This window comes from Anastrepha obliqua, chromosome 4 (genome assembly GCF_027943255.1).
Source record: "Anastrepha obliqua isolate idAnaObli1 chromosome 4, idAnaObli1_1.0, whole genome shotgun sequence".
NCBI lineage: Eukaryota > Metazoa > Arthropoda > Insecta > Diptera > Tephritidae > Anastrepha > Anastrepha obliqua.
The window spans coordinates 109,472,626-109,500,165 of NC_072895.1; the positions used below are offsets into that span (position 1 = coordinate 109,472,626).

The following is a 27,540-nucleotide window of genomic DNA, read 5'->3' on the forward strand; positions in this document are numbered from 1 at the left end:
ATCTATCTTTTCTTCAGCATGGAGGCAAATTTTTTAAAACAACTTTATTTAGTTTGTGTTTTCCGAATTTTGAAACAATTTACTAGAAAAGAGTTTTGCAACATAAATTTGTTTATTTGAAAAGTAAATGTTTGCAGATATTTTCAGCAGGGTCGAGCTTACGATTAATGCAGGGCTGAGTCCGAAGTGGAAGTCATAAAATACTTGAAATTATATCTTTCGTCTGAGAGAATAGAAACAATTACAATTTTTTTTTCCAAATTTGGTTTTTCTTTTTATTAAAAATTGTATTCTGTTTTGTTTGGTATGGAGTTGAATGGGCTTTTTTATTGGATAGTGTCACTTTTTATTCCTTTGAATTTTTATTAATTTTTTAACATTTATTCAGTTTTCATATTTCACTTAAAATATAATCTAATATATATTATTATGTATTGTAATTAAAGATGTGTTTGGGTAAAAGTCTGGTCTAAAATTAATGCGAATTATTTATTTAAATTTTTTTATAGTTTTCAATTTTTTTTGTTTTTGTTTTTTTTTTTATTTTTACTTTTTTCACTACACTTCGTACATTCACTCAAAAAACATTAAAATAGGTGTGTGACCCTTTGACCAGCTTGGACTGTTTTGCTTTTGCCTATAAATTGTCTACTATTTTTTATGATATTATATTTTAACTCATCCACCAATAAGATCCATATGAATTTTTTTTTCTCAAATTTTGTGGAAAAATTAGAAAATTACGAAAATTTTCACCAAAATTTAAAAGATTTTAATCAGAATATTTAGAATGAGTTTTGGTTGTAAATTTGTCTAAAGAGCATTTGTGCCAAGAAAAAAGATGGCGCAAAATTAATCAATGAATTTGGTTTTTAAATCATTTTTTACTACATAAAAAAAAGTGATTTTGAGTAGTGGTAACTTTTATTTATTTCCCGTTTTTCACATATTTCTGCATGAAATAGCTGCGAAGGTGTGATGAAGTGTGTATTCTCTCTCAAATGGGAACACGTATCCAGTTTTTTTCTTAAACATAGTTTTATGACCAAAAACATTTTATACCAAATAGTTGCAGAATATTAAGAGACTTGGCAATTTTTTTGGATGGCGCGTGGCACCGCCCATTCTCCCAAAATAGTTTACGGGACTTTATATGTATAAGTATATAAGATTACTATTTCCAAAAATTATTAATTTGGAAGAAAGAAAATTTATATATTATATTTATTTAACTCATTCTCAAATAAAATGAATGTGTATTTTTTTTCAAACTTTGTGCAAAAATCATGAAAATTATGAAAATGTTCACCAAAATTTTCAACAAATCAGAACTTTTAGAATGAATTATAATGAATGATTATAACTTCATCTAAGGGACATGATGTGACGAATTTAGAAATTTTGTCTTCCCTGTCTACTTTTTGAAAAGTTATACATAGACTATACTTTGCGAGGGGATCACATCAACCTACTCCAAAAATTTCATAATTAGTGATAGAGTATTTTGGACTTGTATAAAATATACACACACTTTCATTTTTATTTATACGAAGAAACATTAAAATACCTTAAATGGGAAAAACAAAAAAGGCAAGGTCGGTAAAAAGCTCGCCCACCTATTTAATGGTCCATGCGGGTATGTGAAGAGAGTTTTAAAAGCAATTTATTTTCAGCTAAGTCCCAAATAAAACATTAATACTAAAATTAAAAAAACAAATCCATAAATTCAGAAAAATAACAAAAATATATTTGTGAAAAATATTAACATGCACTTAAAAGCTTCGATTGGCAATGCGAATGCGAAATTCAAAGTTGAAGAATGAGTGAAATTGGAAAATAGTTTTAAATAAAATCAGCCATTGTTTCCACAAGCTTTGCTATGCGCGGAAGCACAAAAAATATGAAATACGTAAGAAATAAATAACATTAAGTAGTATTTACTCTAACATCAAAGTATTAGAGAAACTTTAGCCTAACAAATTAGATTCATTTTAGTAAAATAATAGTAGCAAAAAAAATGCATATCTGTAATAAAGTACTTTCTTAAGCATAGAGCTTTCGTTTTCTTAACAATTAATATCAGCTGTATGCCACGACTGTATCAGCATTTGCTCACACTTCTTCTCAACAGATTTCTTGCAAAACTTTAATGGTTGAAGTCGCCTAAGCCGCTTCTGGTTAATCCTCTTCTTATAATGTTTGTACATCTTTTAAATACATTTATATATGGTAAACCTGTGCTTTCTTTTGTATACATACATATATATGTGCTTATACATATATCCCGTTTTCTTACACAAATACATAGACATATATGTACGGGTAGTATATGTAAGTATGGCTGGCTTTTGTGTGTCTCACGATAGTATTTGAAATTACTAGGGTTGAATGGATTTAAAGGGAGAAGAAGAAATAAAAATGCAAATAGCCCAGCACTTACCTTGAAAACTTGACGGCAGAGGAAATTCTCTTTGACCGGAAGCAATCTGTAATGAAAGTAAAATAAAGAAAATAAACAAGTCAAATAGCAGGAAAATATAAGTAGGAAATGATTGAGCACGACATGAAAGAGGAAGCTTGAAAAGCATAAAAAGCGTAGTACTATCAGGTTTAAGTAATGCGGAAATGTCCAGTGGGCCAGGGCAAGTGGAGACGAGAGAAAAAAGGGTATTTGTAACATAAGCATATGACAAGGAAATCAGTGCGGCTTGAGTTATCTCAGTTCATGAAAATATAAAGGTAGAAAAATGATAATAAATGCGACTACCGGATGGAAGGTGCAAGATGCATTAAATATGCAGAGGGTTGTGTGAATATTTAAATAGTATCTCTCCTTCCACGGAGAACGCTTAAATGGTAGTTCGTAATGGAGTAAGGCAAGTTGTGTATGAGGTATTGACGAAGTGTTTTATTTGAAAGCCACATGCATGGTATTTTGTATGGAATATAGCAGCGTTCAAATACTCGTCACAACTTCGCGCAGTGGCAAGGGTCCACGAAGAGTGCAATGCTTAATGTCTCTGCTGCAAAGCTGCGGCTGAATTCAAGCAGTGACCTGGATTATGTTGACTCAGAAAAACCCCCACAAGCAAAAGGGTACTGGAATCTAACCATATGACAATGGTGGCTAGTTCATGGCATCTTTGCGAGACCACGTCCCCGTAATCTCAAACGGATTATAATAAAATTTGACTATTTGCAAGTGCTGCTCAGCCATGTAACAGTAGCCGAATAATAAATAACGAATTTGGCAAACGAAACCGAAACAAGCTGATCACCAAAGCCTGCCAGCGTCGACCCATTTCATTCCTATTAAAATAATCTATAGTAAAACCGTACTACACCAGATCTCTACTCCTTGTTTCAGACTGTGGTGTTTGTAACCCTAACCTGCGCCAGTATAATCCGCTGTAGACGTTGAGGTAGATGATATTTGTTACTATCCTTTCAGATACATAACTGGCTTTCAAGGTGCTGCCTAATCGGAGGTTTACGTCCAACCATAGAAAGGAGTTCTATGATACCCTGAAACTTCAAGTATCGTCAAAAAAAATTTAAGTAAGCTGTCTAAGCCTTGAAATCCAAAGTAGAGTCTCTCTTGCCAACAAATGCTACTTTAGACTAAGCAGGCAATTTAGTAGTAGAATCCTCTCGTGACGAATAAGACTAACACTCTACAAGGCTCTCATCATGCCCGTCATAATATAAGGCGCAGAAGCGCTGACGATGACAACATCCAATGAGGCGCCACTTGGGGTGTTCGGGAAAAAGATTCTGTGGAAGAGTTTTGAACCTTTGCACGTTGATGACGGCGAATATCGCAGGCGATGGAACAATGAACTGTATGAGCTTTACGACGGCACAGAATAAAGATCCAGCGGCTACGTTGGCTGGGTCATGTCGTTCGAAGAGCTATAAATGTTCCGGCTCTGAAAGTATTCAAAGCGGTACCAGCTGGTGGTAGCATAGGAAGAGGAAGGTAGAAAGATGAGGTGGAGAAAGACTTGCTTTCACTTGGTGTGTCCAACTGGCGTCGATTAGCACGAGAAAGAAACGACTGGCGCAGTTTGTTAAACTAGGAAAAAATCGCGTAAGCGGTTATCGGGCTAAATAAAAATACGAAGAGATACCTGGCCACTTAGGAGTGGTCACAATCGAATGCGCTAACAAATGCACCAAAAATGTCCAGCTAGACTACTACTGAACCTCAGGTAGGTGAGAGCAGTACAGCCGAGGAGTGGGCGCCTCATCCTCCACATAGCTGCTGCAAACAGGAATCGCTGCAATTTGATCCATTACATGGATACCTAACGGACAATGTAAAATAAGCATGCCCACAAAAAATTTCGGACAGCGGCTTTTTTAGCCTCGATCTACACTTGACCAAAAGAATCTGGCGACATTATAAGCTTTCGCTTTAAACTAGCGCTCGCTGAGTTGACGTGAAGCCCATTTTTCCAGAAGCAGACCACAGGATTTCAAGAGAACCCCAATACTCTAATTTCACAGGGTAGTGTCTTGAAAATTTTAAAAGTATCAAATATGAATAAAGAAATAGAAAATATTCACTTTGCCCATTTATTTTATTGCATGGAATATTTATTTCATTAACTAAAGCGTTGAGGCATACCCACATTAAATTTATTTCTTTAATTAATTATCTCATGAAAACATCGCTTGAATTCATTTCAGTTTGTAGACAAAAAAAAAAATCGAGTAATTAGTAAAAAGCCATTACTGCTTTACCAAACTGAGAAAGTCAACGCAGACACGAATATCAACTTTTCATTTGCCAGCGAAGCGCTACAAATGCGTTTTACACTGACTGGTACTGTACTTACTGTATATTCACAAACAACAACAAATTGAACTGTGAAGTGAATCTTTACTCACTTGGCCATTTCGGAGAGCTGCAGACGTCCATCCTTGTTGGCGTCGAAGACTTGTAACTGCAAGAAGATCAGAAGAAACAAAACTTTAAAATAATGTAAGCGGAAATGAAGACAAAGAAATGCACAATAAACGTAGCGCTGAATATAAATGGGCAAATTTTACAGCGAATTTGTTGAAAACTTAAATATTCGTATTTCCTCAACTTACATAATCCACAGTTTAAACAATAGCTTGCGTCGCTTGCCTTGAATAGCGCAAGGCGTTTACATTTCAAATTACAAAATATTTTCACATCGCACAACCAACTAACTCTTTTGTGCATTTCGTTGGCGCTTAAGCGCCTCAAATTATGCAAACTTTGGCGCGCTTTATGCCTTCGTTTCGCTTCACGCACTCACCACCTGGTAGACATGGCCATTAAGGTGACTTTGAGTACTCCCAATGGTAACTAAGTAAATTTTATGCTACTGCTACAATAATAACAATAACTGGTGTTTTCAAACGCTTTTTTATGCTGAATGAAAGTTACGGATTTACTGCGGGATAACAGACGTTCAGGTGAGCCTTGCTCTTGATTTTGATTCTGGTTTTGCTATTTGCTATTTGTGTTCTTGTTGCTGTGTTTGTAATAGTTCTACTATTATTTGCTGCGTATTAGGAAAATCTGTGCTCTGTTAGAGAGTTATTTATTTATCTAAAATATGTAGGTGCATATGTAAGATTTTAAGTATTTTTCAATGCATTTACAAAATGGAGGTTAAAAAATTGGGAGCAACATTTAAATTTTGGTGCTGAGAGGCGAAGGTCAGGAATTTATAATTTATTACATATATTTGCCTTTCTGAAAAGTGTCAACTTTTCTCGAAGTACTAAAATTTTTTTTTTATTTTGTTGAAAATTAAAAAAAAGATCGAGATATAAAATTCCATCCATAACATTTCCACAAATTATACATTTTTTCTAACAAAATTTGTCAACTTTTTTCGAAGTACTCACATTTTTTGTTTTGAAAATTAAAAAAATAGTTCAAAAGGTAAAATTCAAAACATTCAAAACTTTCTCGAAGGTTTACATATTTTTTGTAATAAATTTTTTGTGAACTTTTCTCGAGGTACTGAAATTTTTTGGTTTTTTGTTGAAAATTAAAAGAAAAAATCAAAAGATCCTTAAGTTTTTCGAAAAACTACACATTTTTTCCAACAAATTTTATGGCAATTTTTCTTCTAGTACTGACATTTTTTTTATTTGTAGCAAATTTAAAAAACAAAACCAAAAGAAAAAAATCAGAATATCCATAACTTTTTCGAAAACTTATACATGCTTTCTAATAAATTTTTGTCAACTTTTTTCGAAGTACTCAAATTTTTTTGTTGAAAATTAAAAAAAAATTCAAAAGACCCATAACTTTTTCGAAAAATTACAAATTTTTTCCAACAAATTTTTTGGAAAACATTAAAAGTTCTTATAAAAAATTCGAAGCTGATTGAGTTCAAAAACCTAGTTTTTAATAACTCCAATTTTTTTTAACCAAAATTCTTTGACAAAATATTTTTCAAATGTTACCATTTCAATATTATTTAGGTTTAAAAAATAGTAATAACTTTACAACATCTAAGAGATCTCAAACTTTTTTAACTAAAGAAAAAATATAATAATAGGACTATGAATAAGTTCGTGCGGTTTTTTTTCGAAATTTGAAACTTTATTGACGTAAAATGGTTACAAATTTAATATTCAAAGTATTGTCCATCGCTTACTACTACTTTTTCCCATCTTTCTGGCAATTCACGGATTCCCTTTGTGAAAAATTCGGTCGGTTTTGCCGCAATCCACGAATCGATCCATTTTTTGACTTCATCGTAATTACGGAAGTGCTGGTCAGCCAGGCCATGTTGCATCGATCGGAAGAGATAGTAATCGGATGGCGCAAGGTCTGGACTATACGGCGGGTGGGGTAGGACATCCCATTTGAGCGTTTCTAAGTATGTTTTGACCACTTGTGCAACATGTGGCCGAGCATTGTCATGTTGCAAAATAACTTTGTCGTGTCTATCGGCGTATTGCGGCCGTTTTTCTCGCAGTGCTCGGCTCAAACGCATCAATTGTCGTCGGTAGACATCCCCCGTAATCGTTTCATTCGGTTTCAGTAGCTCATAATACACAACACCCAGCTGGTCCCACCAGATACACAGCATAACCTTCAGGCCATGAATATTCTGCGCCGACGTCGATGTTGAAGCATGGCCAGGGTATCCATACGTTGCCCGACGTTTTGGATTGTCGTAATGGACCCACTTTTCATCGCCAGTCACAATTCGATGCAAAAAACCCTTTCTTTTGTGCCGTTGAAGCAGTTGTTCGCATGCCATAAAACGGCGTTCAACGTCTCTTGGCTTCAATTTATACGGCACCCAATGGCCTACCTTTCGGATCATTCCCATGGCTTTTAAACGTTTGGAAATGGTTGATTGATCAACTCCCAAAGTTTTTGCAACCTCTTCTTGCGTTTGAGCCGGATCTTGATCGAGCAATTCCTCCAATTCGGTATCCATGAACTTTGGCGGCGCACCCTCGCGTTCTTCGTCTTCCAAGCCAAAATCACCACTTTTAAAGCGTGCAAACCACTTCTGGCACGTTCGCTCAGCTAGAGCATGCTCACCATAAACTTCCACCAAGATACGATGACTTTCGGCTGCTTTTTTCTTCATATTAAAATAATGAAGAAGAATTCCCCGCAAAAACACATTATTTGGCACGAAATTCGACATTTTCAAGTGTGGTAAAAATATTGTTGTTTACGCTTCAAATAAAAAACTTATACTGACGTTTGTGCCTTACGACAGTAGCTCTCCAATGAATGTTTGGAAATGTGGATCGATGGAATAATAATCAAGTTACGCCATCTGTTGTAAAACCGCACGAACTTATTCATAGTCCATTGTAAAATGTTTTCACGTCTTTTTTTATTTCTAAACTAAATAAACATTTTTTTTATGTCTTTCAAAACTTCCCATAAAAAGCTAAATAGAAAATCTTTAACCATTTGAGGGTTGAGGATTTTTCTTTTGTATTTTTGTATTTTGCTCAAAAAATCATTTTAGACTAGTTTTTGGTCAAAATGAACGAATTTGAACTCCGTTTTATTAAAGGGTGTTTTTTTAGAGGTTAGGTTTTCAAGATGAAATAAAACGTTTTTGCCATTATGTTTTAAAAATGATTTCGGGCAAGTGGCCGCCGCGGCTGGCTCGAATAAATTCCAGCCGAGAGGCCCAATTTTCGACCACTTTTTGCAGCAATTGGGGCCGTATGTCAGCAATAACGCGCCGAATATTCTCTTCCAAGACGTCAATCGTATCGGGCTTATCTGCGTAGACAAGCGACTTCACATAGCCCCACAAGAAATAGTCCAGCGGTGTTATATCGCACGATCTTGGAGGCCACGCCACAGGTCCACGGCGCGAGATAATGCGCTCACCAAAAGTTTCCTTCAATAAATCGATTGTTGCGTTGGCTGTATGGCATGTAGCGCCGTCTTGTTGGAACCAAAGGTCGTCCACATCAACATCGTCCAATTCAGGCACGAAAAAGTCATTAATCATGGCTCTATAGCGCTCTCCATTGACTGTAACATTATGGCCGGCTTCATTTTTAAAGAAATATGGACCAATGATTCCCTCTGCCCATAGAGCACACCAAACAGTGACTTTTTGAGGATGTAACGGCGTCTCAGCAATGGCTTGTGGATTATGTTCACTCCAAATGCGACAATTTTACTTATTGACATACCCATTCATCCAAAAGTGAGCTTCATCGCTGAACAAAATTTTCTTGCGATGCGTCGCGCGAACCGAACCATTATTTTCGTAATAAATGTGCACGATTTACAAACGTTGTTTAGGTGTAAGTCTATTCATTATGAAATGGCAAACCAAACCGAGCATAAATCAAGTGACAGCTGTCAAAAAGACCATCTACGAAAAAAGTAGTGCCAACTTGAAAACCTAGCCTCTAAAAAAACAACCTTTATTAGACTCTTACTTTTCCTTGTACAAGTAAAAATAATAGGACTATGAATAAGTTCCTTGCGGTTTTACAACAGATGGCGTAACTTGATTATTATTCCATCGATCCACATTTCCAAACATTCATTGGAGAGCTACTGTCGTAAGGCACAAACGTCAGTATAAGTTTTTTATTTGAAGCGTAAACAACAATATTTTTACCACACTTGAAAATGTCGAATTTCGTGCCAAATAATGTGTTTTTGCGGGGAATTCTTCTTCATTATTTTAATATGAAGAAAAAAGCAGCCGAAAGTCATCGTATCTTGGTGGAAGTTTATGGTGAGCATGCTCTAGCTGAGCGAACGTGCCAGAAGTGGTCAAAACATACTTAGAAACGCTCAAATGGGATGTCCTACCCCACCCGCCGTATAGTCCAGACCTTGCGCCATCCGATTACTATCTCTTCCGATCGATGCAACATGGCCTGGCTGACCAGCACTTCCGTAATTACGATGAAGTCAAAAAATGGATCGATTCGTGGATTGCGGCAAAACCGACCGAATTTTTCACAAAGGGAATCCGTGAATTGCCAGAAAGATGGGAAAAAGTAGTAGCAAGCGATGGACAATACTTTGAATATTAAATTTGTAACCATTTTACGTCAATAAAGTTTCAAATTTCGAACGAACTTATTCATAGTCCTATTATCTACCCCAACTTACGCTTAAATTTTTCAAATGAATACTTTTTTTTATATTCGATATGAATTCTTATTTTATTATTTACTAGCGTACCCTCGCCCGCTTCGCTAGACGATAAATTCAATGATTTGCTGAAAGAGAATAAAATTAATACGAAACAAAGCAAATTCTTTGATACAATTTCATTCGAACTTTATTGTAACACTTTTTGGTAGACAACGTTTTTGGTTTTTTCATTTTTCGCGTGAATAATGACGATGGTTTGCCAACTCGTGAGCAAGCTACATACAATTGTCCATGAGAAAAAATTGGGTATTCTAAATTAATGTTGCACATTTGTAGAGACTGTCCTTGCGCCTTATTAATTCTCATAGCGAAGGCAAGGCGAATAGGGAACTGCAAACGTTTGAAATCGAATCAGTGGAATTCAGGGTATCAAAATGTCTTCTCCTTTGTACTTCCCTTTCAAAATTGTTGCTTCGATAACGTTACCCATTCGTTAACGTGCCCCTAAGTCGGGGCACATTACTATTGCGCAGCATAATAGTCGGTGCTCCAATTTTTAATCGTAAATTATGAGGTGGTAAGCCTGGCAAATCGAGTGAGTTTAAGAATTCAGTTGGATAATTTACGACCTCATCTTGATCAGTAATAGTGTCCATTGATTTATACGCAACTATGGCACCAGGTATTTGATCTAAAATAGCTGAATTTATATCATTGACGTCCTTATTTTTCCCAGCTAAAATTGCTCTTTCGCTGAGCCAATCATGGTTTTTGTAATGTTGAACTATGTTTGGAAATACACTCTGTATCAATGCCTCTTTAGACTGTGCAAAAGTGCAGAAATTGTTAGGCAATGTTATCATTCCTGTTGTTTTTGAAAAAAGGTTTATTTTTTTTGGTTAAAAAGTGTTTTTTGAAGTTTTGAAAAACACTTTGCTCTAAAAAATTTCTTCTCAGTTAATTGCTGAAAATTAAATATTTTGAAAAAACTATTTTTTTTTTAATTTAACGTTTTTGAGAAAACTTTGTTAAAAAAGATTTTTTTCCGCTTTGAAAAACACTCCCTCGAAAAAATGTATTCTCTATTAATAGTGGAATATGAAATGCTTTGAAAACACCATTTTTTTTTTAATTTTGTTCGGTTTTCAGAAAATTTTGTTTTGAAAAAATTTCATACCCTTGAAAAAGTTTTATTTTATTTTGTTTAAAATTTTTGAAATTTTTTTTTTGTAATTTTAGAAAAACACCTCTTCGAAGAAATTTCTTTTATCTTTTTGAGGAAAATTTGGTTTTGAAAAAATTTCATGCTTTCGAAATTTTTTTATTTTACTTTATTTCTTCGAAATTTTTGAAAACAATTTTTTTTATAATTTTCGAAAAACACGCCTTTGAAAAAATGTTTTCTATGTGTCATAGTGGTATTCCATTAACTTTTAGGATTATAGTCAAATACTTACAAATATCTACGCTTTCACAAATAGCAACAATAAACAAATTTCCTCAAAACCAAAAAAATTTACTTTTTTTCTAAAAAAATTCTAAACAAACAACATATTAAATTTAGAATTTTGTGGTCACGAAAAACAGTATTGTTTTTATTGTATTAACTGAAAACCAAAATGTTGCAAAAAATCAAAACAAAACTAAATTATGTTTTTGTGTTCATTGGACGTTCCATAAAAAGTTGATATGGTAAATAATATGCAGGTCTGATACACGCAAATTTCCATTGACCATTATAGTGACAAAATTATCGATCACCAATTCCAACAGGATTTCAAAATCAGAGTTGGAATGAGTTGTTGTGTGGTGTACTTCTGAAAAAATGAGAAATAAACAAAATAAATCTAAAAATTCGAATTCTAACTTTATCTTGTGTATGTTCTTATTACCTTTGAATTTTTCCAATGAAGCACCATTCATTTTACATTTTCCAAGAATTTTTTTTATCATTTCGCGTTTCTTTCCTTTTTCATTCGATTCCAACATTTGTTCATAGCCGAAAACATCGTTTGCAAACGCATTCATTTCCATATAGAATTGGTCAAAGAAAGCATTGCTCAATTGAATTGAAACATTATTTTCATAAATACTTAAGACCTTAACTAATGCACCTTGGTACATACCTAACGCAGATATTCATCGCGACCTTGACATCGATACTATTGATGAAACAATACAAAGCGCTAGCAGAAGACACATAAATAGACTATTAACGCATACAAATCCTATGATGAGAAGACTACCAAATAAAGAAAAATCTACCCAAAGTCGGCTTAACCGTCAAACACCAACAGATCTTGCAAAATCCTTGTAATCAATTGTCAACTAATCGTATATGTCATTGTTTGTTAACCACTTGTTTTTAAATAATATGTATATATTTCTTCTAAATGAGCTTGGGGGCATTGGCCCTTCAATATCACTCTCATTCCATCTTTTTGTAAATCAAATTACTTATTGTCTAACGACAGGTGTAATATTTTATGGAAGAAATAAAAAAAAAAAAAAAATTTTCATTCGAATCATTTGAAATTTCTGTATACAAAACGAAAAATTCAAAAAAAGTTGTACACATGAAATGAATGTCGATTCGAAACTTACTTTAATCTAAGAATCGAGCAAGTTTTGTTTTGTACAATATTTTGATTTTTTCTTTTTTTTATATGAAGAAAATATTTAAAAGAAATTTTTTTTTGCTAAAAACCTTCCCCTAGTGGATCCCTATAATATGAGAAAAGAACGAATAAAATTGGCCTCGTATCGGCCCAAAAAAATGCGTACATTATTACAGCTTTTTTCCCCCAATAGATCTAATATTTGACACGAATGACCAACGACATCATTTGTTGGAAAATAGACTTTCTTCGATACCGACCGTCAAGATAATACATGGAAGTGTTGATGAGTGCGCTCATTTTGAATAATCGATCATAATCGGGCAGATCTTCGGCAATGGGGGGACGAATTATCGTTAAAATGCAGAAGTTTAAGAAATGCATCAAATTAATGTCGATTCATCGTGTTTCTTCTTATTTCAAACGAATGTTTTATCCAATACGGACGAACATTTGGGCAACGATAGACTGACATGAAGTAGATGAGGCCAATAAATTTTGAAGTTCAGCTCCATCAGCAAATAAATTGATTTGCTCGGCCAGGGACTAAACTCGAAAAAAATATATATATGAAGTTTCCAAACAACTGAGGGAAACCCATTAGAAACCCATCTGTCAGGAATACTTGAAGCAGTGCAAAAGTGTCTTCAATAGTTTATATTGTACGACCTCATTCACATGTAGACGTAAATGATTCTTCTCCCAAATAATTTATATGAGAGCGGGTGAATTATTTGTTAATTCATTTGAATTACCAACAAAAACACCACTCGTTGGAAAAGCAGGTCCGCCATCCTCAAATCCAAGCTCAGAGGGAGGCTCACGTTGGCGTTTGCTTCATTAAGACCGAAGAGCAACAGGAGCACCGGATGAAGTTGGATCAATTGATCGGAAGCGACTGCAGTTTTTTCTGTGATGACAGAGTTGCAGTTGAAGTGGAACGTGCTTCAAAATGTATATTTTTTTACCCATATTTCAATTGAAAAAGCAAACCATTCGATTAAAAATTTACTCAGTTAAAAATATATTAAAAAATTATTCACCTTGGAAGTGCGGGGCAAAGTATAGCACCAAATCTTTTGAAACGAATTTGCATTTGCGAATATATAATATATTATTCCCAATTTAAATAGTGAAGTGATGCCAATCAAATCACGACAAACTTTAAAAATTGTTTCACAAACTTATTAACTCTGCATCTGCTCGTTTGGCAGGCAGCGAAAAAATGATAACAAGAGGCAACTAGTGCTTAAAAATACTTATATACGCACATACACATACACACACACAGACACGCACAAACACACATGTACACATACAAATGTATTAATAACCGCCCAACAAGTGATTGGCAGCTAAAGTTTGAAATTGGCGGTGACAAGACGAAAAACAGAGAACTACAACGGAAAGCCCGAAAAAATACAATAAAAATAAGGAAAACTTGAAATTGGCGAAAAGCTGGTAAAGTAGTTAACTACTAAAATGTATAAGTACAACTCAACGCAGCGGCTTTTTGTTGTTATACCCAATGCGTGATTGAATAAGAGTATAAAATGCTGTCTTCTTTTATGAATAATTTTTTTATGAAACGTTTTTTTTAAGCGTAAATAAATGAAATTAGTAATTGAATACTGTGTCAAAATTTTAGGGAAATCAGAGAAAAACTTACGGAGATATTTGAGGTTAACCCAATTAGCCTAGTTAGGGAATCTTGAAAGAAAGGCAACTTGAAACGAGTTTTGTGGATTTATTTTGAATATATGGAACCTCGGTTTTTTTAATTCTTTCTAAAGCGTGGCAATTCCTAAATACTCTATAAAAATTTCAAAGAAAGTAAAAAAAGACTTGCGAACATATTTGAGGTTAATCAAAGTTAGGAAATTTTGAAATACAGGCAACTTTAAACAAATTTATGGATTTATTTTTAGGGCATGGTAGTTTGGTTGCTTACTTTCGTTAAAGTTTTGTTGCATAGAAGTATTAAAAAATAGATTATATTTATGATGGCTTTTTCACCGAATTAGATAATTTCCAACTTTTATTATATAAATGTTTGTACTCTGCACTTGCAGGAAATCAATTCAAAATTTTATATAGCCAAGGGCATTCTATACACAATTTTTAACTAAGAAGTTTGCTCGATAAGAATTATTTTTACTTTTTTTTAAATTATTAGTGTTACGATCAAAATTCGTTTGCAGATTTGTCCTTTTCGCGGACAAAAACGCTAAGTCTTCTGCTTAGGCTAGCTCTTATAAGTGTTCGTGGTACTTCCAGGGCATGCCACGTTTGCCTGTTAAAGCTTTGTTCAATGCATCGTCGAGGATTATAAGAAAGAATCCCCCAGCGGTTCGTAGAAAATCATAAGAGGCGTCTAAAATCAGGCAGGAGAGGAAAGGGTTTGGCTTAAAAAGTCTCTTATACACCGAGTACCTTCAGCGGCAGGGCTGTAAAGTTCATCAGAATCGAGATCAGTAAGATCCTGACTATGGTATACTGGGAAAATTATTCGGATAAAACAGTCTAAAGACTGGTTAAAGTAGTATCCTATAAGCTCAGTACAGGCTATTGCTGCAATCGCTCCCGTCTCGTATAGCCCAGGCAGGTCTTCAAGTACATTCGATGCTCCTTCACCATTAAGATAGTGGTACAAGTTCAGTTGAAACAACTCCTAACTAGTGGCTGACTCTGGCTCTGAACACAAGTTCCAAAAGGACTCGTGTCAATCCTTGCGTAGCCCACCTGCACTTACATAGATAACCACTTGAATTGCTCACAAAAAAACTGTAGATCGTACAAAGATAGCGGCTTAAAGCGGAGATCCAATAATGCAAAAATGGAAACTAAACAACAACAACAGCGACAAAACACAGATAAAGAATGTAATGGTGGCAAGACGCATTTTTTTACACAGAATTTTTAATATATCGCATCCTCTAGAATCAATGAATTCTAAATAAAATTTCGATCAATGCTGTCAAAGCCTGTGCTAAAGTCGACGAAAAAGCTATGAATATCCGACTGCCATTCGTTGATTTGTTCAAACAAAAAGCGGAGAGTGACGATGTGATCGGAGCATGCGAACATTTTGATGCGAAATCTGTTTAGTTGTTTGCTTAGTTGCTGTTCATGATGCGTTTGTATTCTTTTAAACAGGATTTTGGAAAAAATCATGGATGGGATGCTGATAAGTGTGATGCCCCTATAGTTTTTTGCAAACGGAGAGGTCGCCTTTTTTTGGTACTTGCACCAAAATGTATTACTAATCGTATGTTTCGAGTGGTAGTTTCTCGACCTACTAAAGCGCATCACAGAGGGTGATTTTTTGGTAGAAATTATCCGCTTTAACTAAGTGCTATGCTTACCCACAATCCACATTCCGCTCGCAACATGTAAAATGATCATTGATCGAGAATTTCATAGCATTGCTGATCGGAGGTGGAGAGTGGAAACTACTTGCGTTACGACCAGACAAATCTGGCCATCCTGCAATTTGAAACAGACAAAACCCCTTATAAGTCTATCGAAACACGAACTAAGGCATATAATATCTCTTATCACCGGCGACTGCCTTTTGGGCACTCACGCACGTCGGCTCGGGGTTCCTCAAAACGACCTGTGCAGATACTGCGAGGACAAAGATGAGGGAGTATCGAGCAGACATTTGCTGTGCAGTTGTCCCGGCCTAGCCAGAAGTCGACTCGCTCTTCTAGGCTCTCCAACAATTGACAATCTTTCAGCACTCTCGGACCTGAAAATCGAATATCTCATTAAATTCTCGAAACGAATTAATATTTTGAACCAAAATCTATAATAGAAATCTCGGTTAGGTGGGGAAATCATATAAAATAATGAGCTCTAGGGCAACACAACGGACCCAACTTGCGGTCTATGTGGCACTCCGATGCGGCACTCTCCCCTTGTTCAAGCAAAAAGTGCCCCAAAAGTCGATAGTTTCAATTGCAAATGCCAGCTCCATCACGTTGCACTTTCTCTACTCCAGCTTAGGCAATTCTTTAATATCACGTTCCTGCCCTCAATAGCAATGTTGTTATCTCGATAACAATTAATAACCAGCAAATGCTGGCCTTGGGTGCAACAAATTCAGTTCAAGCCAAACTTAGTCTTCTTTAAATGCTTTTTATTTCGTTGTCGATGTGCCACCAAAACTTTTTGAATTGCCAAACTTGCAACATAAAAACTTCAATTCACCTTCACTACACCACCCCAGCCACACACTTACACTTCCAGCCAATTCACGCTGCCACTTAATAGTCCGCAAACCTAATTTTATATCTTTTGCCTCACTCCTGGCTCTCCTCAGCTATCCGCTATGCAACGCACAAAGTTCGTTTATTGTACGTCTTTTGTTTTGGAATTGCTTCCACGTCGCGCATAATAACAACAACAGAAAAAACACAGTTTTTTAAATAAAATAAAGGAATATCAATTGAAATGAATCAGCATTTGTGGGCGTTTAATGGCGAAAAGGCAAATGAGAAAGGTTAATGGAAGAAAGTGAGATTGAGATATACTACATACATCCATACATATATTTGATAGGTGGATGGGTGTCAGCCGCAAAAAAAGGGGCAAAAAGGTTACTCACTAACAGACAGGTGGTGCGTCAGCAAGGCTGGTTATAAGTACTTACGAATACAATACCAATACAAACTCGATAAACTGATATCGGCCCACTGCTTTATGCTTGCTTTGTTGCTTGAAAGAATCGAGTGCTCGAAGGTGGGAGAAAGGCTGCCAACTTCTGCCGCAAAATAGCACTTTGGCGCTTTCGTACGCAAATGCCTAAAATTCTGATAAGATTGGACGTGTGACACGTTCAATTACTTCTGTGTATACATACATACACATGTACATATTACCAAAGCATAATGGCAAACTGCAAACTGACAAACTGGCACACCGGTGATAAGCTGAGCTACAGTTTGCCTGCCCGCAGGCCCTCTACAAAAGTCTCTCTTCAGCACTTGATTTTTAGCTGCTACTCGTTGTCTGCTCGCCTGCCTGCCTGTCTGCTTGTCTGCTTGCTTGCTTTCTAGTCAAGGTTTGCTCTAAAGCTTTTGCTAATGTGAAATTCATGGGTTTGCTTGTGAAAAAGTTTTCACTCCTACTACCTTAATTGCCTTTTTTCATACATACAATTTTTTTGCATATTTTTGCTTTCGCTTCCCAACTGCCTGCATGAGGATAAGCAAAAAAAAAAACAACAAAACAAAACGGCAAAATAATTTTAAATCATTAACATTGACAGCTGAAGTGGTGTTGAAGAAGTTGTGGTTGTGGCGGAAAAAGCCAGTTGCCACAGGCGTGCGGTTTGCTGTGCTTATCTGCCTATCAGTGAGTGAGTGGGTAAAGCAAGCAGAAAAAAAGAGAGCAGCTATAGCAAAAACTTGCTGCCAGTTGCTACACTTACTTTGAAGCACAGGCCGCCATTGAATTTACACGCATCGTATTTTAATTTCAATTTTAATTTAATTCACTTTTGTTTACGTTGGCGAGCTGTACATACGAGTATATGAATAATTCTAACCTCAATTAAGCTTGACTTTTCGTAATTTTCATTTTAATGAACCGGTTAGTATACCAAAATGACTTTTTGCGGTACGGTTTCTACTGATTCTCCCAAAAAGCTCTTATTTCATAGGATTTTTCTTCTAATTTGGCATTAAAAGCATTTTAATATAAAATATAGCGGTTCCTAATAGAAACGCGTCGATGTTGATAGGAAATGGCGGCAGTGTTGTTTTGGCGACATGTTTTTGTTGTTTTTGCAGCAGCATAAACATTTACCAGTTATGTACGGGGAATAGTGCATCCAGACAAGTCCTTGGCCGGCTTTAAATTCGGCTCGTCCACTGTTCTCTGGATAAGGTAGAATCGACTTCCCTGGGAATGATTTTGGCGACATCCTTCAAATCTGTTCTTCATTCTTCCACCACTGATGCCAAACTACGTAGCATATGCAAATTATACAATTTTATTATGAACCCGTTGAGGGCATGGTTTTCTAACGCAGAGAGCACATGAATTGGTCACTAAGATCGCAGAAATTCACTAGAGTAAACATACTAGATTTTTGCTTCCGGGAGTTTTCCGAATTCACAGATGTAAATATCTTAAGTTGCAATCGACTATTTCCCTCAAAGTCAACTCACTCAGGTTACTAATCAAATTCAGCCGATCTATGCTGCAAAGTCATTGAAATTTACACATCTTAGATCCATACTATTGTGCGAAAGCTCGACGGATATTTCAAAGATGTCGGATTCTATGTATGTATTTATGTGTTGCCTTGCTATAAAAAATGAATTCTAGTAATTCCTCACGACAAGCTTATTTTATTCCATTTCGGTCTGCCCTCCTTGGAGAATAAAATTACACCACTCGGATTACAGCTGCCAAGGTGGTTTATCGACATATATTTTTTTAGTAGTTTAAGGCAACTTTTGAGGATCTACCAGCTTTCGGTCTTTCCAATTCAAGTTAATTTTTTAAATTCAAATTTTTTAAAGCAACTGATTATCTGCTTGTGAACTTTTGTAGTGGCCACTCTACAATTTATGACTAAATAGCTGGTGCCCAAGACTTTACTTGCATATAAAAGGAAATATTTAAGGTGTTTACCATAATATTTAGAAAAAACCACTTAACAACAATAAACATTTGAACGCGAAAAGAATTTATATTTTTAGTTGAATGTTTTTTTTTTGTTTCTTCAGATGATTTAAAACTTCGCCTTAGAATACAGAATATATATTAAATACAACTATAAGAGCTAACAGCTATGTTATTTGTTTTATGTAAATATTAATTTGTGGTAAGCGACTCTCCATAATTCGCTGCACTGCTTCTCCATGACCTGTACTTGTTATTTAACATGAGTCTCAACACTAACACTAACATTAGCACCTGCATATAGGTATGTACACTTGCATAGCTCTTGACCTTTGCTGTATTCCGTAAGCATTAACAGCTGTAGAGCGCCCTCATTTGTGATTTGCAGTTGAGCAGCGCTGTTATGTGGGCATGTATTTTAAATTCTATGGGATATTCAAAGCCAACGAAGTTCCACTTTTAAGTAACATATAAGTGCTTTTTTTTGGCTAAGATAATGACAAGCTAATCCAGAAAAAAAATTAAAAAACAAAAAAAAAATAATAATAATAATAAGCAAGTTTGAAGTAGCCCGAAATGCTAGTTGATTTTATATAATTTTCCCCCAAACGGTGTTTCTCATTTTCTCCATTTATTATTAGTTAACTCGTATACAGCATTTTTTACCAAAATTTAATAAGCTGTAAAAGTGCGTACACAAAATCTTTCAAAGAATCTTTATTTAAAAACAATGGGATGGTGTTAAAAATTTTGTCAATTTTTTCTAATTTTTTAAATAAACTTTGAAATTTGGATTTATTTGGTTTTTGTTACACAATAAGCTCTACTTTTATAATAAAAAAAAAACATTTAAGAGCATTAAAAAAAGCAGAATATTCAAAACCGGCCAAAATATTGATGGGCTATCGTTTTAACGCAGGCTGTATATAATTATTCCATTCCCATATCTTTTCCGCTTACAGTGAACTTTCAGCACTCCGTATAAATTTAAAAATTCTTAAATTTCGTAATTTTTGTAGGCAAATGCAATTTGTCCGCACTAAAACAACTTGGAATAAAAAAAATGAATTTAAAATTCATCATTTTTCAATGAAATTATTTGCAGTGCGCCCGTTTTTGTGTGCACACAATAGTTTTGCAATAATTACGTGCACATACCAGCACATACATATATAAAGTATTATAAATACGGCGACATGTGAATGTTGGCTAAATAGTGACATGAATTAATTACAAGCAACGCAATGTGGCAACAGGCTTTGCGGCCATGTGGCCACGCAGCCAACAGTCAACACACAAAGCTAAAAGCCATTCGTGGTAGGCAGTGCAGAAAGGAACATAATAGCACAGAACAGAACATAACCAAGTGCAGCACGATAAGCAGCAACTGCACGGTACATGTGTGTGCCAATTGGGCAGCTGGCTAAAGCAGCTGATGGCTGACCACGTCCTGTCAAAGTGTCAGTTAATGAAAACCACGAATGTCAACGCAATTTCCACTTATGTGCCAGCCATAATTAATAGCATCAAGACAAGGGGACAGAGCGACAAAGCGATCGACGGACGCATGCCGTGTTCAGCATGTTAGAGAGAGGAGAGTAAGGGAGAGCATAGGAGAGTAGCGCTGAGTTGAAATTAAATACAGGGAAGTAAGAAGAGTAAAAAGCGTGAAATGCCAGTAAAGTAAGCTTCCTTCAGTAATAAGAACTAGTAAATTCTTGGCGGTTTTAGCTGTTGCAGATGCTCTGCTATTTTCTGCGGTTCGTGTAGGAGATACTGACGAAGAAGTAATGCAGCACCTCGTGCGAATGCCGTCAATATCCGTTTGTGGCGATATCGTTGCTTATATGGCAGCTGTGTGTGTTGCCTTTGTGCAGCTTTCAACAGCTGAATACGAAAACAAACTTTCTCGCCAGTACTTTTGGGATTTCAACATCCTCTACTGCTACGACTCAGACGTAATCATAGCTGTTGTGCAGTAATTATGCTGCTGCATATTAATGCACGCCTGTCACTGCTGATATACCCTTGTAAGGAGGATGCAAAAGTTCGTGTGTATTTGTATGTGCATTCGTGAAAATATTTGCTTGACAGTGTTTACTTAAAATTCATGTGCACATATAGCCACAAATTGCTTTCTTGCCTGCTCAGCTGCAACTAACCATTGCACGTATACATATGTATGCATGTATGTATGTACATGCATTCCAACGCTCATCAGGCCACATGAGAATTATACTCTCCATTGTAGGCCTGGAATGTGGGTACTTTTAGTTTTATATGTAATATTTGCAGACGTACGCATGTTGTCCGAGGTTCCGCCACGGTTAATAAGAAAATGGGGGAAAAAAGTCTTAAATCCTAATATTCGCTTTTGTGTTCAATTTTTGCTCTTCCACTCTTAGTGGGCACTGTGATATGTTTTTGCTAAGAATTTTTCAATATCAAGACAATTATCCAAAGCACAATTGCACAATAGCACAAAATGCAAAAAATTCTCCCCTTTAATATGGAGCATGATGAGAGCCCCCATATTTCGCGCCGCAAGCTTACAATAGAGAAATATAGGCAAATAGCTGACAGAGCATCGCTCTTGACATGGTACAATTCACAGCCTGAAAATATGTTACGAATGCCTTTTGCACCGTGCAGGTGCTTTGCAGGACTAATAGACTTCTGCCATTTTTCTTTTATTGTGGGAAATTAAAATAGTAGGCCGATCTGTATTAAAAGTAGGTTCGGAATGACAAAAATTTATTGAAAAATTCGGAACTTTTAAAAATTAAATAATTTGAATTCCAAAATAAATACCACAGAAATCTCATAATCTGGTTTAATTAACATTTTAGGTAGCTGCTTTACCAAATATATTTTTCCTCCATACATTTAATTTAATACCAGCATTTTAAAATTTTTAATTTGTTGATTTCTTGGTGCATGAATTTAAAAGTTATTTTATATTTTAAGTTAATTTATTTTATTTTTTATTTTATTTGTTATTAATTATTAAGTATTATTTACTTACTTACTTATCTACTTAAGTTTGTTTTTAAATTCAAAGCTATTCTCTAAGTAGCTTTCGTTGTATACTTATATTAAGGAATTTTACTTTAACAATAACCAGCTAATATTTATTGTTTTAGTTAGGTGGTAACATCTATTAGTCGTATATTTTTGACAGAGTCTTCTTAAACAGCTTATATTTCTTCATATGCACTGCATATTTTGCATAAATTCAAAGCACTAAAAATTAAAAATTGATGGCAACTCTATTTAAAATTATTATTCAATTAAATTTATTCAATAAATTGTTAATAGAGTTCAAAATATTTCATTTAACTTTCCAATAACAAATTATTAAACTATCCATACAAAAGAGCTAGTGGTAACCCTACACAGAAAAATCAAAGTCAATACTGTGATTTTGACTAAGCAACTGGATTCGGCTACAACAACATCTAAATTGGTGGAATAAAGCAAGAATAGCATTACCACCTTGAAGGCGTCACCTTAATGCCTTGGTATTGGAATATTGAAGAGAACCGAGAAAGCAGACGAACTTCCACTGGATGGGTGCCGTTTACAATTTATACCTGTACAGCCATAGTTGTAATATACCGGAAAGAAGGAAACTATCTTCTAATTCCTCTGTGAATGTCCTGCCCTATAGAAGGCGTTAATGTTAACCCTTGGTAAACCGCTTTTTGAGAATTTCGAAAAGTTGGTTGGTATAGATGTTAAGAACCTTATAAGGCTTCTCAAACGCACAAACTGGATATAGATAGGCTTGAAGGTAACTTATTAGTAGCGAGGATATGGCAACAAAATGGTGCAGAAGCCCTAATTGGATTCATGGGGAATAACCACTTAAACCAACCAACCAACTGTATTTTTGTAATAGGCGCTCTGTTAAAAACCAGGAACTTTTATATATGTACATTAGCCGAGTGCACAATTTATCTCTTGCCTCCAAGACCACTTGAAATATGAAAATAAAATACAGCAGTTGTTAGTATTAAAAAATGCACGTATACTGTATTCAATGAACCAGGAAATAGATATAGCCTGTAGGAATAATATCCTATAGATAAATATTTTTTTAAATACACACACTCAGTTTCATACTTTCTCTTGTCTTTCAGGATAAAGTCACTTAAAGCAATCATATTTTTCTTCATTAAATTAATTGATAGCCCAGAATGGATTCTTCATGAAGTTTGAACTTCGACATCATGGTCTTCTTTGCCTTGATAGCCCCTTGAATTTGATGTTTTCATTAACGCTTTTTAAGCCAATCGAAATAAAGGTCCTTTAGAGTAGAACCCGTTCATTAACTTAAATCTTTGTATAAAAAATTAGGTGGCAACCCCTTTATAACTTGTGCTATAACTAGAGCTTTTTCAAATGCCTCGTAAAAATGTTCTTTTACCCTTCAGCTAACTAATATTCCTTTAAGTTAGTTGGCAACTCTTTTCTATTTTATTTTTTAACTTGAGTATTTTAAATACTTAACAATGAAGGTTAGATTAGGTAATATTATTGTTAAAATTGGCTAGCAAACCTTTTTGATATACCGCCTTAATTAACATACGCCATTTTTTGCTAAAAAAAAATTACAAAGGCATTTTAAGATAGATCACTAATAAAAAATAGTTGGCAACCCTGTTTCATTTTCTGTGTTATTCCAGCCTTCTTAAATTGCTTTAGTATTCTCATAGTTTTTTTGTCACTAATAAAATAATAAATACAATATGAACAGTAAGTGGCAACCCTATTCAAAACTAGACTTAAATTAAAACTTTTTTAATTATGATCATTGTTTGATTTGGTGTTTTATTCCAGCACTTTTTAACTGCCTTGGTTGGTTTAAGTGGTGATTCTTCCAGAATCCAACTAGCGCTTCCGCACCATTTTGTTGCCACATCCTTAACTGCCTTAGTTTGATAATTTTTTATGTTACTTTCTCATAAAATCATACAAGCAATATGAAAATTAAGTGGCAACTCTATTCAAAACCAGGATTTATGTAATCAAAATTGAATTAACTGCGTGGATATTTCATTTACGCCTTTAGTTATGAATAATTTAATTGTCTGCATATAAACGTCAGTTGAATTTTTCTTATAATTAAAATGTAGCCATTTACTTTAATACACATTTTGTAAAATTGAATTTTTATTTTGGACCAGCGCCATATTTTAACACAATTTGTATAACCTCAACAATTTAATTAGTAGAAACAAGCAAAGGATAAAAAACTCCAAATGTAATTAATTTTAAACCAATATTCTGGGTAACGCAAGAAACCTGAAAAATTGTACTAAATCGAAAATCACAAACACACATATTCATTTAAAGGTTTGAATACTCGTATATGGGCTTACATATACGCGCCCATATCCGCAGATCCCATGTCTGGTACACAAAAATGTTGCTATGAGTGTATGAGTGGTGGTGTGTCATAAACATTCTTACATGTAACTATAGCAGTTATTTTATTTCATTTATTTCTCTTATTTGTGGTTATTGAGTTCTGTTCGAAATAATTCAATTGGAATGCCAAAAATGCAGTTATCGTTTGGGAATGTGGTAGCATAAATTTATAATGCACACTCATTTGCACTATTACATTTGTGTGTGTGTGAGAGTATTGCAAATTTTTTGTAAAAATGCTCCAACTCACAAACACATATATGCACTATTTAATTAAAATTTCATTTCTATGGGTATTTCCACCGACTCTCCACAGTTGTAAAACCACAAAATGTAAGCTTATGGGAAAAATTTAAATCAGCTTTCCAAAAAGCAAGTATTTGCTATTTGATGTGAGCAAAGTATGATAAATGGTGCAAAGTTGCTAAGAATAAAATTAAAGTGAAGAAATTGTTAAAAAAAAATTCTCGAAATGCATACAGAGGTAAGTACGTAGGCAGGATACGCAATTATTACACAAATGCCAATGAAGCACTACTTATATACTAACTGACGAAATATTACGTCCAACTTCGACTACCCTTGGAAAAAAATTTAACCAATAACCTAAAAGTGTAATTAATGTGACGTGGCTATTCAGAGTCATAAGTTTTCGCTGCCTAGCAACTCTCATTGAGAAAAGTGTAAAAGCTTCTGGACTACTGCAGTGAGATGTAAGCTTAATAGATTTCGCTCATTCAACACTCGCCTTCTTCGCAGATGGCAGACTATCCCAAAATGTGTTTCATAATGTCGAATATCTCTGCTATATCTTCCACACAGCACAGCCTCCAACTATACTTGACCCTGAGATACAGTAAGCTTTCTACAAAATAAGAACCAGGTAGGGCCTGAGCCAGTACTTGTGAAATGAAATTCATCACTGCAAACCTCGCCGAGGTTGCTGTTCTCAGAAGTTCAGGAGACTTGGTCTCTTCATGTGTAGAATGACTGATTCTTCTCCTCCTCTTCTTAATTGGCGCGATAACCGCTTACGCGATTTTGGCCGAGATTAACAAAGCGCGCCAGTCGTTTCTTTCTCGTGCTAACCGGCGCCAATTGGACACACCAAGTGAAGCCAAGTCCTTCTCCACCTGATCTTTCCAACGCAGAGGAGGCCTTCCTCTTCCTCTGCTACCACCAGCTGGTACCGCATCGAATACTTTCAAAGCCGGAGCGTTTGTATCCATTCGGACGACATGACCCAGCCAACGAAGCCGCTGGATCTTTATTCGCTGCGCTATGCCTATGTCGTCGTAAAGCTCATACAGCTCATCGTTCCATCGTCTGCGATATTCGCCGTTGCCAACGTGCAAAGGTCCAAAAATCTTACGCAGAATCTTTCTCTCGAACACTCCAAGCGTCGCTTCATCGGATGTTGTCATCGTCCAAGCTTCTGCGCCATACGTTAGGACGGGCATGATGAGAGTCTTGTAGAGTGTTAATTTTGTTCGTCGAGAGAGGACTTTACTGCTCAATTGCCTACTTAGTCCAAAGTAGCACTTGTTGGCAAGAGAGATTCTACGTTGGATTTCAAGGCTGACATTGTTATCGGTGTTAATGCTGGTTCCTAAATAAACGAAGTCTTTTACAACCTCAAAATTATAACTGTCAACAGTGACGTGGGTGCCGATACGCGAGTGCGCCGACTGTTTGTTTGAAGACAGGAGGTACTTCGTTTTGTCCTCGTTCACCACCAAACCCATTCGCTTTGCCTCTTTATCCAGTTTGGAGAAAGCAGAACTAACAGCGCGGTTGTTAAGGCCGATGATGTCAATATCATCGGCATACGCCAGCAATTGTACGCTCTTATAAAAAATTGTGCCTGAGCGATTAAGTTCTGCGGCTCGTACGATGCTCTCCAACATCAGGTTAAAGAAGTCACACGACAGCGAGTCACCCTGTCTGAAACCTCGCTTGGTATCAAACGGCTCGGAGAGGTCCTTCCCAATTCTGACGGCGCTGCTGGTGTTGAGCAACGTCATCTTACATAGCCGTATTAGTTTTGCGGGGATACCAAATTCAGACATAGCGGCATACAGGTAACTCCTTTCCGTACTGTCGAATGCAGCTTTGAAGTCGACGAAAAGATGGTGTGTGTCGATTCTCCTTTCATGGGTCTTTTCCAAGATTTGGCGTATTGTGAATAGTTGGTCGATGGTAGACTTTCCAGGTCTGAAGCCACACTGATAAGGTCCAATCAGTTGGTTGATGGTGGGCTTCAACCTTTCACACAATACGCTCGCTAGAACCTTATAGGCGATATTTAGAAGACTAATCCCGCGGTAATTGGCACAGATTGCAGGATCACCCTTCTTATGGATTGGGCAGAGCACACTTAAATTCCAATCGGCAGGCATGCTTTCATCCGACCATATTCTGCATAGGAGCTGATGCATGCACCTTACCAGCTCCTTGCCGCCATGTTTGAATAGCTCAGCCGGCAGTCCGTCGACTAATCCCGCGGTAATTGGCACAGATTGCAGGATCACCCTTCTTATGGATTGGGCAGAGCACACTTAAATTCCAATCGGCAGGCATGCTTTCATCCGACCATATTCTGCATAGGAGCTGATGCATGCACCTTACCAGCTCCTTGCCGCCATGTTTGAATAGCTCAGCCGGCAGTCCGTCGGCGCCCGCGGCTTTGTTGTTCTTTAGCCGCGTTATCGCTATTCTCACCTCGTCATGGTCGGGTAACGGAACGACAACTCCGTCGTCAACGATTGGGGTATCGGGATCTTCACATTCTCTATGACATGCGCAGCTGTCACCGTTTAACAGGTTCGAGAAGTGTTCCCTCCATAATTTAAGATTGCTCTGTACGTCAGTCACCAGATCGCCGTCTTTGTTCTTACAGGACAACGCCCCGGTCTTAAAACCTTCTGTAAGCCGCCGAACTTTCTGGTAAAATTTTCGGGCGTTGTTCCTATTGGCCAGCATCTCAAGCTCCTCGCACTCACGTATTTCGGCCTCTCGTTTCTTCTGTCGGATAATACGTCTCTCTTCCTTTTTTAGCTCTCTGTAGCGATCCCACATGGCTCGCGTTGCGCCCGATCGCAGCGTGGCTCTATAGGCGGCATCTTTTCTTTCGGCGGCAGTATGACATTCCTCGTCGTACCAATTGTTTTTTCGGGCTCGCCGGAATCCGATTTCTTCTTCGGCGGCGGTACGTAGGGAACGAGAAATGTTGCTCCATTGCTCGCGCAT

The 27,540-nt window shown here is 36.1% G+C and overlaps 1 protein-coding gene across 1 annotated transcript in view; it reads right to left on the reverse strand.

Annotated features, from left to right (window-relative positions):
- The window catches only part of LOC129244339 (calbindin-32-like), a 166,162-nt gene that overhangs the window by 48,234 nt on the left and 90,388 nt on the right, over window positions 1-27,540 (reverse strand). The window contains exons 7-8 of the mRNA XM_054881959.1: window positions 4,894-4,949; window positions 2,437-2,486 (exon numbers count right to left, since the gene is read on the reverse strand). Of these exons, the coding sequence (XP_054737934.1) occupies window positions 2,437-2,486; window positions 4,894-4,949 (106 nt within the window). The remainder of the gene's footprint in view (window positions 1-2,436; window positions 2,487-4,893; window positions 4,950-27,540) is intronic.